The sequence below is a fragment of the Alligator sinensis genome, unplaced genomic scaffold (assembly GCF_000455745.1).
Source record: "Alligator sinensis unplaced genomic scaffold, ASM45574v1 scaffold144_2, whole genome shotgun sequence".
NCBI lineage: Eukaryota > Metazoa > Chordata > Crocodylia > Alligatoridae > Alligator > Alligator sinensis.
Window position 1 is genome coordinate 2812626 of NW_005841872.1, and position 15063 is coordinate 2827688.

Consider the following 15063-nt stretch of genomic DNA (forward strand, 5'->3'; position numbering starts at 1 on the left):
TTATGCTTTTTCCTCCTGACCATACATGTTTTTCTATTTGTCTGCTCGGTGGCTAGCTTCAAGATGAGGAGTGGAGGAAGGCCTAAGTAGTGTGGAGCTAGTGGCCTAGTAATTAGCTCATTATGTTAGAAAACAGAAGATACTGGTTCCACTATACTCCCTAAGTACCCAAATTGTTTCTATTGGTCTAAAAGGTAGGAGAGCCTTTTCCTCCCATTACTTTTCTGTGAGTGAAATTTGGGACTAATCTGGCCTTACGTGCAGGTGATTCTGTTTTGCCACAGCTACTTAACTGGAGTGCAGCCCTAATGAGCCTCTTTAGTGTGTTTTTGTGTGAGCAATACTGTACATGACTACCACAAACTGCAGTTACATGGCTGCATACATCCCACGTGGGTGCATGAAGTGAAACAGAATCTTGCCCAAATTATACTTCAGCCAGAAATAAATTGTTTACTGTGCATTTACCTCTACATACTGCTGATAATGGATCTGGAAACTTCTTAGTATAACTTCTATGGATCCAGCTTAGCTCCTCTTTCTGGTGCCTGGTATTACCAGTGGATTTCAGATATTTCAGTCCCTACCCTATATCACTTATGGTCGTACTTGTTGATTACAAAGCCATATTACCCATACATCAAAGACATCAGACTGTCTTATAGTTTGATATGGTATAATAAACTTTTATTATGGGTAGAACAAATGTAGGGGGAAGATTTAATAACTTGTTTAATTTGGAAAGGGGAAACAAGAAGCTTATTATAGGTTAGGAGTCAAGGTCATAATAACTGAGAAGTGATTAAGTCTATTAAGCACAGTGTTCTTTTTAAAAAGTTTTAAATGCACTGCAAGTTCTCTCTTTAATGCAGTAAAATGCCATTCCTCAACTCGTAATTGAAGTAAAGCTGCAGCAAATGAAAGCTTTGATAATTATAAATATTACTTTGATATGTAAAGTGTGTTGTCTCACAGGGTAAGGAGTTAAAAAAAAGAAAATCTTTGCTATTACTTAAAAGCTAAAACAACATTGGTGCAAAGGCCTTTGATTGATTTTTCATGTAGGTATCTAGATGAATTGATTGCACTAGGCATTCATATTTAAAACTTCTTCCAGAAAGGCAAACTAATTATCATCACTCAGAATTGAAGCTTCATAAAATGTGAATGGAAAACTATTGTCATTCTCTGGCCTTACAGATTTTTGCACAGCAAATATAGGGACACTTTTCATCTTAATGCTTGCAACTCTTTCAGGATAAGTTGTTCTGATTCACTAAAAAACCCACTGTTAGAATGGTGTTGGGACACTCCACAAAAGTATTGAGCAGCTACCTCCTACATCACAATGGAGCCAAAGTGAAATATGGACAGTGTGATTTTCATATCATATTAACAGAGACATGGGTAATCTTTTCTGTTGCAACAAGACACAGAACATAAGTTTCACATCCAGAACCATCTTCTTTAGGTGTACAGAATTTGAATGGTGAATCTTGTTTAATCGTGCTGGGTGCATTTACACATGTAATTAGTACATAAATAACTCCAGTGCAGTTCGCGCTGGAGTTTATTTCTCCAGGGTGCAAAGTTTACACGTGATCCTGGGACCACAGCACATTGATCTGGGGTGGAGAAGCCTGGACTGGCATGGGACCCAGGGAGATCAGCCCACCAGCCCGGGGCTGCTCCACCCGAACTCAACTTGCTGTGGAGGGGCTGGCTGGGGCACAAGGGTGCTACAGTGAGGGGCTAGGAAGCAGGCAAACCCTGCACTGTAGCATCCTTGTACACCAGGCAGCCCCAGTCACTATCTACACATGCATTTTGGCACATGTAACTACTCTGCCTTAGAATAGCACTTGCCCTGGACAGTACTATCTTATAGTGGAGTTAATTAATTTACTGAGCCCTAATACAGGCCCATGTGTAGACAGCGACACTTTACTGTGAAGCTAATTAGTCAGCTCCTCAGCAAAGTGCATGTATAGATGCACCCACAGGGCAGGTCCAGATGAGCATGCATGTGCATTTCCCCGGGGACAAACAGCAGTGGCACATAGTTGTACTGCTGCTACTTGTCCCCAAGGAATGCCCCTGCATGAGCGCTCTGGCATGTGGCAAATTGCCCTGCATAGGGTAGGAGAGACTGGGGCCAGCACCTGGGCTGACCCCAGCAACCTTACCTGGGATCCTGGGGGCCCACTGGGGTTCCAGCACTGGTGATCTGGGTGGTCGTAGCCTGGCTGGCAGCTGGAGTGTGGGTCATCAGATGATTGGGCTGGGGTCTGTCTGAAGCCCCTGCTTTTGCACAGCTCCAGAGCCCAGTGGGTTAATGTTGCTGCTGTTTGCCCTTTCTCTCCCTCCCTCTCCTTACTGAATTCAGTAGCAGAAGAAGGGAGGGGATGAGTGGCAGCAGCAGTACTTACACTGTGGGCTCCAGTGGGGGATCTTGGCAGAACCTGTGCTAAGAGCTCACATGTAACACATCCAAAGGGGGCATGTCTGTGCCACTGTATACCCCTCTGGATCCACTCTTGGTTCTTATATAGGGCTAGAGAGGGATATAACATTGTGGTAGGGTGTTTTTTTTCAGCTACACAGAACCAGAACTGCAAAAAAGTTGAGTGCATATATGTACACTTGGGCAAGAGCTTTGTAGCTGTCCTAAAATAGCAACAAAAGTGTGCCTTAACTTTTTTTTTCAAGCTTAATAATAGTATGTTTTAGTTTGGAGCTTTACTGTTGTACAAGATGGAATAGTGGAATTTCATGTCTTGACATCTGTTTATGAAGGCACTCATAAAACAGAGGCACTATAAACAGACTTAGTAGAGTTAATCTTCCAAGGAAGGACCTGAGGGTACAGTGTGCTTTTAGATAGATTGGGTAGCAATGGGTCAGCAGAACAGATGGGTCTACAAATGGAACAGACACTTTTCACAGGCACTTCAAGAGTGCTCACTTATATATACAGTTGTTTAATAAACATCACTTTATGAATCAAAGGTCTAGAATACTCCCTTTGAAGTCATTGAGTGTGTGAAGAGGGTTTGCAGGATCAGGCTCCCAAAGAATAAATGGATTCACTATTTTGCTTTGGCTTAAAATATTACTTGACATTTTGTAAGTATGGCTGAGGGTGGCAGTTATCAGAGCAGCAAGCAGCTCACAGTTTCAGCCCTGGATATTTAGCTTTATCTCACTTCATGAGTTTCCCAGTCAATTTGTTCAGAATGCAACTGCAACCCAACAAAGAACACCCACAATTTTGCACAAAATATATTTTGTTCACAGAGGAATAGCAAATTACTGTGGGAAAGTAGTATCATTAAAATATCTGTTACAGGGAAAGATGCAATTTTAAGTCTAGCAGGAAATGGATTAGGTAAGAATTCACTAAAACAAGGTTCCTTATCAAACCAAAAAGTGTCCTATTGCCTTTCCATGCTATTCTGAGCAAGCTGCATTTTGCTCAATACTTTTATTCTGCAGAAGTAAAACACAAACTATTTTTCTAGATCTAGTTTTCAGTCTACTAACATTTCATACTTAGCCTATGCTTTAATGAAACCAGAAAATAATATTTTGAAAAGCTACATTTAATTTTTTGAGATATTCTTTCAATTAAAAATACTCCGCAGGCACTGAGAAGCAGTGATGAGATGCACTAGTATTTTGAAGAACATAACTAATTTACTCATATTTGAAGTTGCCAGGATATTAGTCCTTGTTTTTTTTTACAGGATTTTAGCTTAGTTTCCATCTGAGGATACAAAGGACTGATCTTCAAGCTTCTACTGTCCATTTTGTTCAAATGCATATGAGATAGATGCATACATTTTTGGAATAAGTTTAATTGGTCTCACAAGAGAAAAAAATGCCTTTTATGGTTGTAAATATGCTTTACTTCAAAATGTGTTATCCTGCTTTTGTCTGAATCACTTTTTATCAGTCAAAGGACACTGAAAACTGATTTCTACTTGATTTTCAGTGACTTTTGCCTGCTTAGTAATTACGTTAGTGACTGTTTGTCAAAAAATAATAGCTGAACACTGTAAAAATATTTAAAATGTTGCAAAATAAATAGTTTAAGAATTCAGTATGTGAAACATTCCAGAATTCAAAATGTTTTTCCAGGTTAAAATCTACTGGGCAGCTGGGGGGAAAAAAACCACCCACTTCCCCCAACAAAATCTCTAACCTTTGTCATATTTCTTAATTGCTTTGATTTAAATCCACTACAGTCACTTGAGCTGCCATATTGCTCTATACAGAACAACATTTTTAGTCCCTAATTCACACTCAGTGGCAATCTTCTATAGGTAAGGACTGCCAGATTTAGTTTTGTGGGAATACAACCTCGTCTTTTGCCTGAAAATAATTTGAACGGGGGGATGTAAAAAACCCCAAGAAAACATGGGTGAACTTTGTATTAAATCACAATCTGCAAAAAATCACATATCCCTAGTGTTATTAAATAGTGAACTTACTCATACCTATCAACTACAGCCTGCTACAACAACACAAAGAAGCAGAAGTCTTGCCCAGTTTCAAGTAAACTATTTTAGAAATCAGTTACCACCGTAAGTGTTTCCAGTCGAAACATGACAGTTAAAGGCTTTGAAATGCTTTAAAAGTTCTACTTGTAGCCATCTCAGAGATTGGTAATAGATCTGAGTATTCTTGTAAATCAGCTTTTTCACCTGGAATTAAAACCAATATAGGTAGGAAGGGGCTAAACTCATTAATCCCAGAGCTTTACAGGAGAAGGAAACTTCCATGGCTTGACAGGACTGGAGGAACAGTCTTTTTCTATGATGATTTTTCCAAGCAACTGTGGAGGCTTCAGCACAATTGGGTAGATTGGGTTGTTCTCGGTTCTAGTTGCACCACGGCTAGCCAGTATCAGTGGGCATTGCTTGAGCTCCAGGGACAGGGGAAAACTGAAGAGAGCATATGAATAAAGAACCCAAATCAAAGGTTTCACATTTGTTTCCTTGCCTGAATTCTACATGATTTTGTGTCAAGGGAGAATAATAAAGGTTTCATTATATAAGAAATAATAAACATTGCTCACACTACATATTCAGCTGAATTTAGTAAGAATCCTGTACTTTAAATGACTAGCAGTAGGGAGAATTCAAGATTTTTCTTTTTCAGGCAATTACATCTTAAAATCCTTCATCAGTTTCTGTGATGATAAAAGGTAACGTGGCCTCTATAATTTGAGATGAAACTGGCCATGCCCTCCTCTTCTGCATGTTCACCATTCCCAAGCAGTGTGAAAAGAGTAGTCTTCACCACTACAGGCAACATTTAAAGGTAGAGGTATCCAACCCAGTAGACCAGGTTAAACAGCAAGAATGATGTAGGAAAAAAGACCCTTGAATAGGAGTCCAATTCTAAGATGTCTATGTGAATTCGTCCTCTCCGCCATGAACCTGATTTACATTCTTCGTAACAACAGAAAAAGCTCTGGCAGTCTTTCCCATCCAGACACTCATAGACACAAGCCTCTTCAAATTCTTGCCAGTACATGGCATTGTTCAATGTGATGACTGTAGGTGGTGGTCTCATATCAAGTACAGAATAGTTCTGGGGAAAGAAAACAGATTAAAAAGAAACCTTAGCTTATATAATCAGCACTTATAGACATGGTGAAAGAGAGGCTGAGCATGTGCAACTGATGCTTTTGGACTTTTAGATTTAGATATCAACTTATTTATTACTAACATATACCTTTGCAAATGTATTTTGATACAGTGATTATGATATGCAGTGGCCACCTAAATGAATTTTCAGGGCATATTCTCCATGGGCATCTCAAGTGTTCACTTACACAATCAGTCTATCATCTGCAAAATCAATTGCTGCTTAAGTTATTTAAGAATGGTGTTACAGCAGTAACTAGGATGTGGTCATCAAATACATGACTATACTAGCTATTTTCCAGAGGACCCTCACATGCAGTCATTCCTGTTAGCAAATACAGCAGTATTAATGTCACCTAAGCTTAGAATGATGAAGAGTAACCAGAAAAATACCAAACAAACAAATACATTCATACATAAGTGGAATAAGACAACCATTATCAGTGCCAACTTTCATATTAACATCACTAGACACTATGGCCACATCCAGATGAGCACAGCCATGCAGTATGTAGTATTGTAGACACACCTGCAGTGCCACATACTGCACATTCAGTTGTTCTCAACATTGCAACGGAGCAGCACTCAAGGTTTTTTTGACCTCTGAATATCCAGGGGACAAAAAACCCCATGGATAATAAAAAAAGAGGAGTGGCACTACCCAAAGCCAGATCCTGGCCAGCTGGAGCTGCACTCTGCTGCTGGCTAGGCTCCGCGTGGCAGGAGCAATGCAGCTGCAGCCCCGTGAGGCCCTCAGGTAAGGCTGCTGGGGCCAGTCCAGTGCTGGCCCCAGCTTCCCCTACCTCACCCAGGGTAATTTGCCATGTGGGAACCAAATGTCCACACCATGTGTGAACATGGCCTATCTTATAGCATTATTCTAATAATACACAGAACCAGTGACCCCTCAACTTCAAGGCTCTACACAGTTCCACCTCCACCTTCACTCTAACTCTAGGCTCTTTCTTTTGTCTTTATATTGTCTGCTATTTATATGCTGTCTCACCATTTTTTTTTCATGTAGTTCCCTCACCTGTAACTGGCTCTTCCTCTCTGTGCACCAAACACCCTCCCCCTGCAAATTTTACCTCTTCTAGAGAAATTAGTGGAAAGACTCATATCAACTTCATTGACCTTTAAATCAGACTCAAAAAGAATGTACCCAATTCTTGAGGTATAAAAAAAGGAAACAAGTTGCATGGTTTCACCTTGTTATAATGCTTTAGAAGAACAATTTTATTTTCTCTTGTTTTTCTTTTTGTCATCCCTACAACCTCTTTTGCCAATTGCCCTTTAATACTAAATTAGTATTACTTATTATTATTATTATTATTATTAATATCAGTATTATTAGTAGTGCAATATTAGTGTGTTGTAAATATGACTAATATTAATTATTAAGAAATAAAAGTTCTCATCGGTGTATCACCATCCACATCAATACTGCTACATAAACAACAACAACAGAATTCAATATAATCAATATTATATACTGCTACTATGTGAAATCCATTTTAGCTCTAGGAACCTTATATTTGTATAAAATTCCACCATACCTGATTGTAATACAATTCAGTAGCAAAATCTATAGGTAAGGCACAAGTGGAGTTTTGTTATACCAACCTTTCTTTTCCACATATTTGGGATTTCTGAAACTTTCTACTTTGGGGCTGCGTTTTCCATGCCAGCCCCAAATTAGTATTTTTTTTAAAGACTTGAGGGAAATATTTCCAGTTAACTTAAATTGAAAAGAATATATTCAGTATTCCAAAAGTTCCTTACAGAAAAAAAACAACAAAATAAAGCCTCTTTTTGCCCATTAGTAGTCCAGTTTTTCTGTTGTGTCAAGTTTCTCCTCAGCTCTGAAAGCAGAGGAAAGGCCAATTTAAGAATAGATTACCTTTTTTTGGATGTTTTAAGCTGTCAATTGGTGGTGCTTCTAAAGTTACTGGGTGAATCTACATGAGATGCTTTACTTCAGATTAGCACAAATTACTGTGCTGTAGGATCACTGTCTAAATGTGCAGAGGTTTACTATGCAGTAATTTGCTGGGAGCTCTCTGCATGGGGACTGTTTTGCACTGATCCTAGAGCTGGCTGGGACCTGTCTCTGACCAGGACAGTTCCCAGCCAGCCCTGGGCAGCCCTGGGCTGCCTGGGGAAGTCTTCACACACAGACTGGAGGACCTCCAGGCTGCACATTCAGACTTGGGGGCTATCTGGGAATTGTCCCAGTTAGGGGCAGGTCTCAGCCCCATGCCCCAGTTGAGCAATCAAAGTGTGGGGCTGGGAAAGAGCTGCAGGGGAGGGCAGGTCCTAGGCCCGTGCCCCAATCTGCCAGTGGGGCAGTTAGCAGTGAGCCCCCAGCTTGCTGCTAGCTGTATTCCCTGCCCAGCTGGAGACTTGCTGCTAGCTGCCCCACTGGCAGATCAGGGGAGGAGGCTGGGACCTGCCCTTCCCCTGCAGCTCTTTCCAAGCCCCCTGACCTCAGTTGGGAAGCTGGGGCCGGGAGATCCCTGCTGCCAGGGGAAGGGGAAATTGGCTCCCCACGGCAGCTGGTAGCTCCCAGGGGCAGGGAGCAATCTTCCAGCAATCTCTTGTGCTCCCTGCCAGCACCTGAGCTGTCACCCAGGGGGAACCTAGAGCTCTTCCTGGCTGCTGCAGACAGCTGGTGCAGTGCCAAAGCGGGTGGAAGCAGACTGCTGCCAGGAGCAGTAAATCTGCTCCCACATCCTCGCACATGTAGACACCTGCCTGGGGTGGGTTTACTCTAGAGTAACCTACCCTGCAACATTTACACGTGTCAGTGTGTTACTATGTACCAAATGGGATTAGACAAAGCACAGTACTCTCTAGCTTTACAAACTTGTGTAGATCTTGCATCTACGCCACATAAAAGATCCTCCTGTAAGGAAAGCCCCATGTGCCTAGATCCAAATCCAGTGGCTTTCCAAATCCAGTAATTAAAAAATAGCTGAGCAAATTAGTTCTGTGCATGTTAGACATGGCATTCTCTACAAGGAGGTAAAACTTTTTTTAAAATGCTGGGGGAGGGCAGGGAAAAGAAATTAGGATAGACTTGAAAAATTACTATCTCATAGTCAGCACTCACCTGCTAGGATTATAGGAGCCTAATAAAACCCATCTCCATCAATAGCAGCACTACAATGTTAAGAAAGATGCATCTTTTCCACATCAACCCTCATAAAATCCACTATTTCATTTATTTTTTGGTATATGTACTCTTTAAAAGACACAGTACAAGCACACAACTATTAAAAGCTGCTTTATCATCAAAGGCAAACGAAAACAGTGGGTGAATAAATTGCAGTTATTTGATCTCTCCACAATTTTTCTACATTGAGCACTTTATTTCCCCAAGCTATATATTTTCATTTGGAGCACTTAAATTCCTATCTTTTTATTTGCTGTGACGAAGCTATCAGAATACTAAGGTAACATTTCACAAAAGCACCTTCAGTGAAACGATAGCAGCAGCAAACAAGACCACATCATTTTCTCAGTCCATTCATCTCAAAGGTGTTAATTTCAAACTCAGAATTTTTAAATAGTCACATTAGAAAGGGCATCGCTTTTTCCCCTTTCTTTTCTTCAGGAAAAGGTTATTCTATTTTAAAAGCTAATGTTAACAATTAGCTATGTTAAATTAGAAACTTAAACAGCCCAAACCTCCAGATATGAAAAGGTCTAGGTCTTATTCTTTGCAATATATTTAGCTGTATCTGTCACATATAAATCAGAATATTCAACCATGTAAGATTTCCACACTGTTCATCTATAAATTGTATGTGTAATTCACATACCACAATTGTGCATTTAGAAATAACTAACTAGAAGCAATGACCCAATTTGGGAGTGAAACAGCATTAAGCTGTGCTTGAAAATTGTTTGCCTTCACTATCCAAAGAATAGTTTAAAACTTGTACAGATATTGTATTATGTACAATGAAAATGAGTTAACTTTTTAAAACTAATTATTTCTTAGTTTTTGGGAATTTTAAATTCATTAAATGTGTTTAGGATTTTTTAATATCTATTTTTATATTATTTTTATAAAGCAGATATGCAAAATGTTTTGGCAAAGAATAAGGCACAACAGAAGATGCCAGATTTGATCACCCTAAATCACTTGGCAAGTACATATAGCAAGAGGCAGCTCTGTTGTTCCTCTTCTATTGCCCAAAACAAACTGACCTTTTAACAAAAAAGAAAAACATTCACAGTTAGATCAGGTACAGCATGACATGACATTAAAGCTTCCTCCATGGATATTTTGAAGTGGGTGTCAGCAATTTGACATGCTTCCTTTACTGTCCTTGAATAAAATAGTGTACTTACCATCATATGACCAAAACTGACATCAGGTAGCTTAAATAAAACAAGAGAATTATTTAGAAGAATAAAACATTTTCTTTATAGTCATCTAGGTTTAATAACATTTCTTAAAATACACATTAAAAAGTAGGAAAATCACACAGAAGTTTAATACTGATATTTTTCATTCGAGAATCCTATCATGACCTAATTAAGTTAATATATTTAGTAGAAAATAGAAAGCTTTTATTCTCATGTTACTTAAATTGTCACATTTTCAGTTACTACATCTCATTGGTGTTGCATCACACCCTCATTTAGATTTGTATGCCTTAAAATATAACCACTTCATAATTATCATTTTCTATACTCATCCTTCCTCATCATTCACTGTCATTTTTGTTTGCTCAATGGCCACTTTTTATCATGCTTTGGAATTCCTTTTGGAAGAATTCTTCCTGTTGTAACTTTCACAAGCAGTGCACATTTACAAAAATCCACTATATATGTTTAAAAGATTTTTAAAAATAGACTTATAGATATCTGAGCCCTCTATGATTATATTTTTTTATTTATATGCTCCTCTATTGCTTCATTAACCTATTTGCTTTTCACTCACTCATGGCCTGTGTGGCAAAGTGGGAACTTACCGACCAGCCACAGTGCTAATCTTCCACCTGTCTCTGGGCATGCCACCCATCTCTCTCCTGTCATGCCTTGTTGTTAAATGATTAGGGTCTTAATTAGGTGGGAGGCTGCTCTTTGAATGATGCCCTGTTCTTCTGGGCCTATGTATGTAGCTCCAACCACCCCTGTACTGCATCCCAAGCCTCGCAGATATTCCTAACACCTGTGCTCTTCTCTGGCCTGAGTCCAGGCCCATCTCAGAACAGTGTTAGGCCTCTCACATTCTGCCCTATTATGGACTGCACTGGCACCGCCTCCCTCTCATTGAGGCCTCTCTCACTCCCCAGAGTAGCGGGTACCCCACTGGTGCTCCGCCACACACCTTCCACCTTAAAAAAAAGCATCCTCAGGGTATTTTCCCAGCTGCCTTCACTGCTGGCTCTTCCCTAACCAGCTGCAGTCCAAGTCGCATGACGAGCACCCCAACCGTGCCCCACCATAGCCTGTTATTTCCCAAATCCTATCTTTTCCCATATTTACGCCCTCTTTTTTTCTTTTTCACAAAACAAACAAACAAAAAGAATCCCCCACAAAGCAGTGCCTTCACGCTTGCAGTTTCCTCATGATTTAAATGTGTCCCTTTCAAGTAGTGCAAATTCTGTACCAGAGGAAGGCAGAAAGAATGTATTCTATGGGTCATTAATTTAAAAGCAAAATGTTGGTTGCTTGTCACTTAGGGTTAAAATAAATCCCAGGGAAATGGATTGTTTAGCTGTGGCAAGGGACACACTACACATTGTACAATTAAATTAGTTTCACATGGTTCTGCTATTCATAAATTAATTCTTAAATTTGGGTATCTTATCTGCCTGCAGACACATGCTCACTTCCGTGCCATCTCCAAGCAACACCCCCATTCAGACTCTTCACTCCACCTCTCTCTTCTCTCTGTCTTAAGGAAATTGATCAAGAATACATCTACCTCTAATTTTCTTTTTTATACAAACAGACCACAAATTCATTTTTTGCAGTCTGCTCAATTTCTGCAGGCTTCCCACATTTGTATTTTCTTACTGTGTTCATCCTTACTGCAACTCAGTTTTTTTTTTTATTGGACTGACCTTATGATATACCCCAAGATCACTTCTGTCTCCTATTACATTCCTCCCCTTCAATTCTAGATACCTGTGCCACATCTACATAGCCCCTGAGTCACTCAACTTTCTGTAGACAGAGGAAGAATCATTTTCTGCACTACATTCCATACAATTTATTAAAAATCTGAAATGATCACATCTTACCGACTTTTTCTTCTTGGTACAGGTTGGCTTTTTGCAGCTTGAGTAGTAATTGAGGGTTGCATACTCCATCAGAGCAGCAAAGACAAATAAAAAGCACACAGTCACAAAAAGATCCATGGCTGTGACATAGGAGACGCGAGGTAAAGACTTTCTTGCAATGGTACTCAAAGTTGTCATGGTCAATACTGTGGTGATACCTGCACACACAAACACACAAAAAAAGAACTAAAGTCCACCCAATAAAACTGAACTCAGTGGTCTGTTGCTAACATAAAACACAATAGCAAAGCCACTTGTATATTGCACAAAACATTTTAAAGGAAATAATATTTTTTCCCTTAGATGTTTCAAATTTTCTATGAGAAACTGAAATCTGCCACATTTTTCCTTTCCATTTTCATTCCTCCTCCCTATTTGTGACTCATCCTTTATCCAGTTCAGTGGCAAAATATAAAATAGAAAAGGGTAGAAAAAATTAGTAAAAAGGGGAATAAAAAACAGGTCTTTTATTATTAAAAACCCTGAAAAAATATTGATGGAAATAATATGTCCCTCACAAAGCTTTGTTTTGTTAAATAATCAGTGTTCAACAACAACAACAAAGAAAAAAGAAGAGACCAGCTAAAGCTATCAATAGGGATGCAGACATCAAGAAAAAATGGATCCAGAAATAGAACACAATTGACATCATTAGTACATTTCTCATCACAGACCTAACAATTCCTCATCTAAACCCACTGGCTTTGCTTTACCAAAGCAGAGCTAGACAACATTAAACAAGGTTTGTACTGGATAAGGTCAATGTAACTACCTACTGCATAAATATAATTTTATTAAGACCCCAAGTCTGTGTGTAGCAAAATCCAAACTATGACACACATCATGGAGGAATGTCCTATTTATTATTTTAGTGGTTGTACTGAAGACCTGCACCAGGCTACTGATGATGCTCTGCAATCAATATCAAATCTAAAACTGTCACTCTAGTCTTATCCCTCAGTGTTATTGTTTATAGGTTGTCTACAGGTTATTTATAGCTTCTTCTGTCATTCAGTTGCTGTATTTCATATGAATAAATAGAGGAATTCATCATGATCTATCAAACCTGCAACTGCTAATACACTAAACAACTACTGCACTCAAGAGGAGTGCCACCTTGGTCAAAGTCTTTAGTAGTCAAGGCTAGTAGCAGCTGGCCTTTAGAGACTGGAAGAAAATAGAAATGTATATGAACTTCAACTCTACCTTGAATGAAATATGGGTTTAGTTCAGAATCCCTACCAGTAATCTAGTACTTTAAAGGATGGAGTGATAATATAATCTAATGTGAATTCTCTTGATGTAAAGTATGTTGAAACCCAACAATATAGGGTATAGTGGAATTGAAATCTGTGGATGCTTCTACACATGGGCCTTACTGCGGAGCTGACCAATTAGTTCTGCAGTAAAGTGTCACTGTCCACACGTGCTGGTATTAGAGTGCAGTAAATTAATTAACTCTCACATAAGAGAGTACTCTTAGGGACAGTATATTTTACAGTGGAATAATTATTTGAGATCAAACACTCATGTGGATGGTGATTGCTGAGCACAAGTTGTGCCTTTTTAACCCAACCAGCCAGCGGCCATACCCGCAGCTCCTCCCAGCTGTTCTGTCACCTGATGCCACTACACAAAGCCCAGGGCTGACCTCCTGTGTCCCCTGCCAGCCTTGGGCTGCTCTGCCGTGGCTCTAATTGCTGCGGTCCCAGGCACACTTGTAGACACTGCACCTGAGAGCAGTTAACTCCGATGTGAACTGCTCTGAAGTTTATTGCATTGCCTTAATAGCATATGTACATGCACCCTATGTGTTTGTCTATGCAGTTAGTTATGTGCATTTTTAAGATATGGAAATTGTTCTTACTGTGACAGGTTTTTTTTTCCATTTTTAGACTATTACTGTCAGTGCTTTCCTTGGGGATTACAAAGCTTTTACACAAAAATTAGAAACTTCTTTGTGGTTTGAAAGAATTTACAGTAACCATTGAAATAAGATGGAAACTGCTGAAAAACATTGTTTTGTATGAAATTACTTTAACTATAAAAGTATTTTGCAGAGCATGTAGCATTTGACATGTCAAACAATGACAGAAATTACGTTTCACAGTAAAATCACTGAGCAAACAGTACTCTGCAAGTACAGCAGTATATACAGATTACTTATCTTCATAAAAGTGTGCTAGTACTTGATCTGTAATGTTTGATGTGGACTACTAAAATCTCAATACAGATCAAAACTTCTCTTCAAATCCTATTCAATATATTTAAAAAATCACAGGGAGAGCCAGTAACATTAAGCATTAGCAGAAAGTTTACATTATCAAGATCTAGATGTCTACATCCTACAAATGGTAAACTTAGTGTGGACAGACATAATAATTGATTTGTTCCAAACTGTTACTGACTGGGAAGAATTCTCAACTGAATTGTTCCCAAAGGTCAGTGATTGGGATCAGGTTCTCAACTGTGTGAAGTTCTGTGGCTCTGATACCAGGAGGTGGGAGTGAATATCTAGCTCAGTATTCCCTGCAATAGATGAATGTGGGATCAGTGCTTGCACCTGTGTTTTGGGAGTCCTGGGGTGGGGTTGGGGGGGAGATCTGTAGCTGGTGGTGTTTTCACTTTTCTGCTTTCACTTCTCCCCCAAATTTAAGCTTCATAAATTTCAATACCTTACAGTTTCATAGTTGTTTCATAGTTGGTAGGGTCAGAAGGGACCTGAGCAGATCATCAAGTTGGACCCCCTGCCATTGCAGGAAAAAGTACTGGGGTCAAATGACCCCAGCAAGGTGTTTGTCTAACCTCCTCTTAAAGACCTCCATTTTACTGGAGTCTGCTGCATCCTTGTCTGAATTTGGGGTGGTGGGGAGGGGCGAAAGGGGAAATTCACATTTTTTGCTTCCCAGGGCTGGAGGGGGAACATGATGAGGGGGCTGCAGTGGAATAGGAAGTGAGGACACATCTGTTCCTTGAACAAGCTCATTGATTAAAAAAATTCCAGCAAAAGGAAAAATAAAAAGAGGAGGGGGGCAATAGCATTCTGGCTGAGTACCAGTTGCAACAGTAAGGGATGATGGGGGGGGGGGGGGGGGCAGGGGGGGGGG

At 39.7% G+C, this 15063-nt stretch overlaps 1 protein-coding gene across 1 annotated transcript in view; it reads right to left on the reverse strand.

Annotated features, from left to right (window-relative positions):
* Positions 1–5319: 5319 nt before the first annotated feature.
* Positions 5320–15063, reverse strand: part of GABRG3 (gamma-aminobutyric acid type A receptor gamma3 subunit) — a 604315-nt gene continuing 594571 nt past the window's right edge. The window contains exons 9-11 of the mRNA XM_014527425.1: positions 11918–12114; positions 10014–10043; positions 5320–5598 (exon numbers count right to left, since the gene is read on the reverse strand). Of these exons, the coding sequence (XP_014382911.1) occupies positions 5320–5598; positions 10014–10043; positions 11918–12114 (506 nt within the window). The remainder of the gene's footprint in view (positions 5599–10013; positions 10044–11917; positions 12115–15063) is intronic.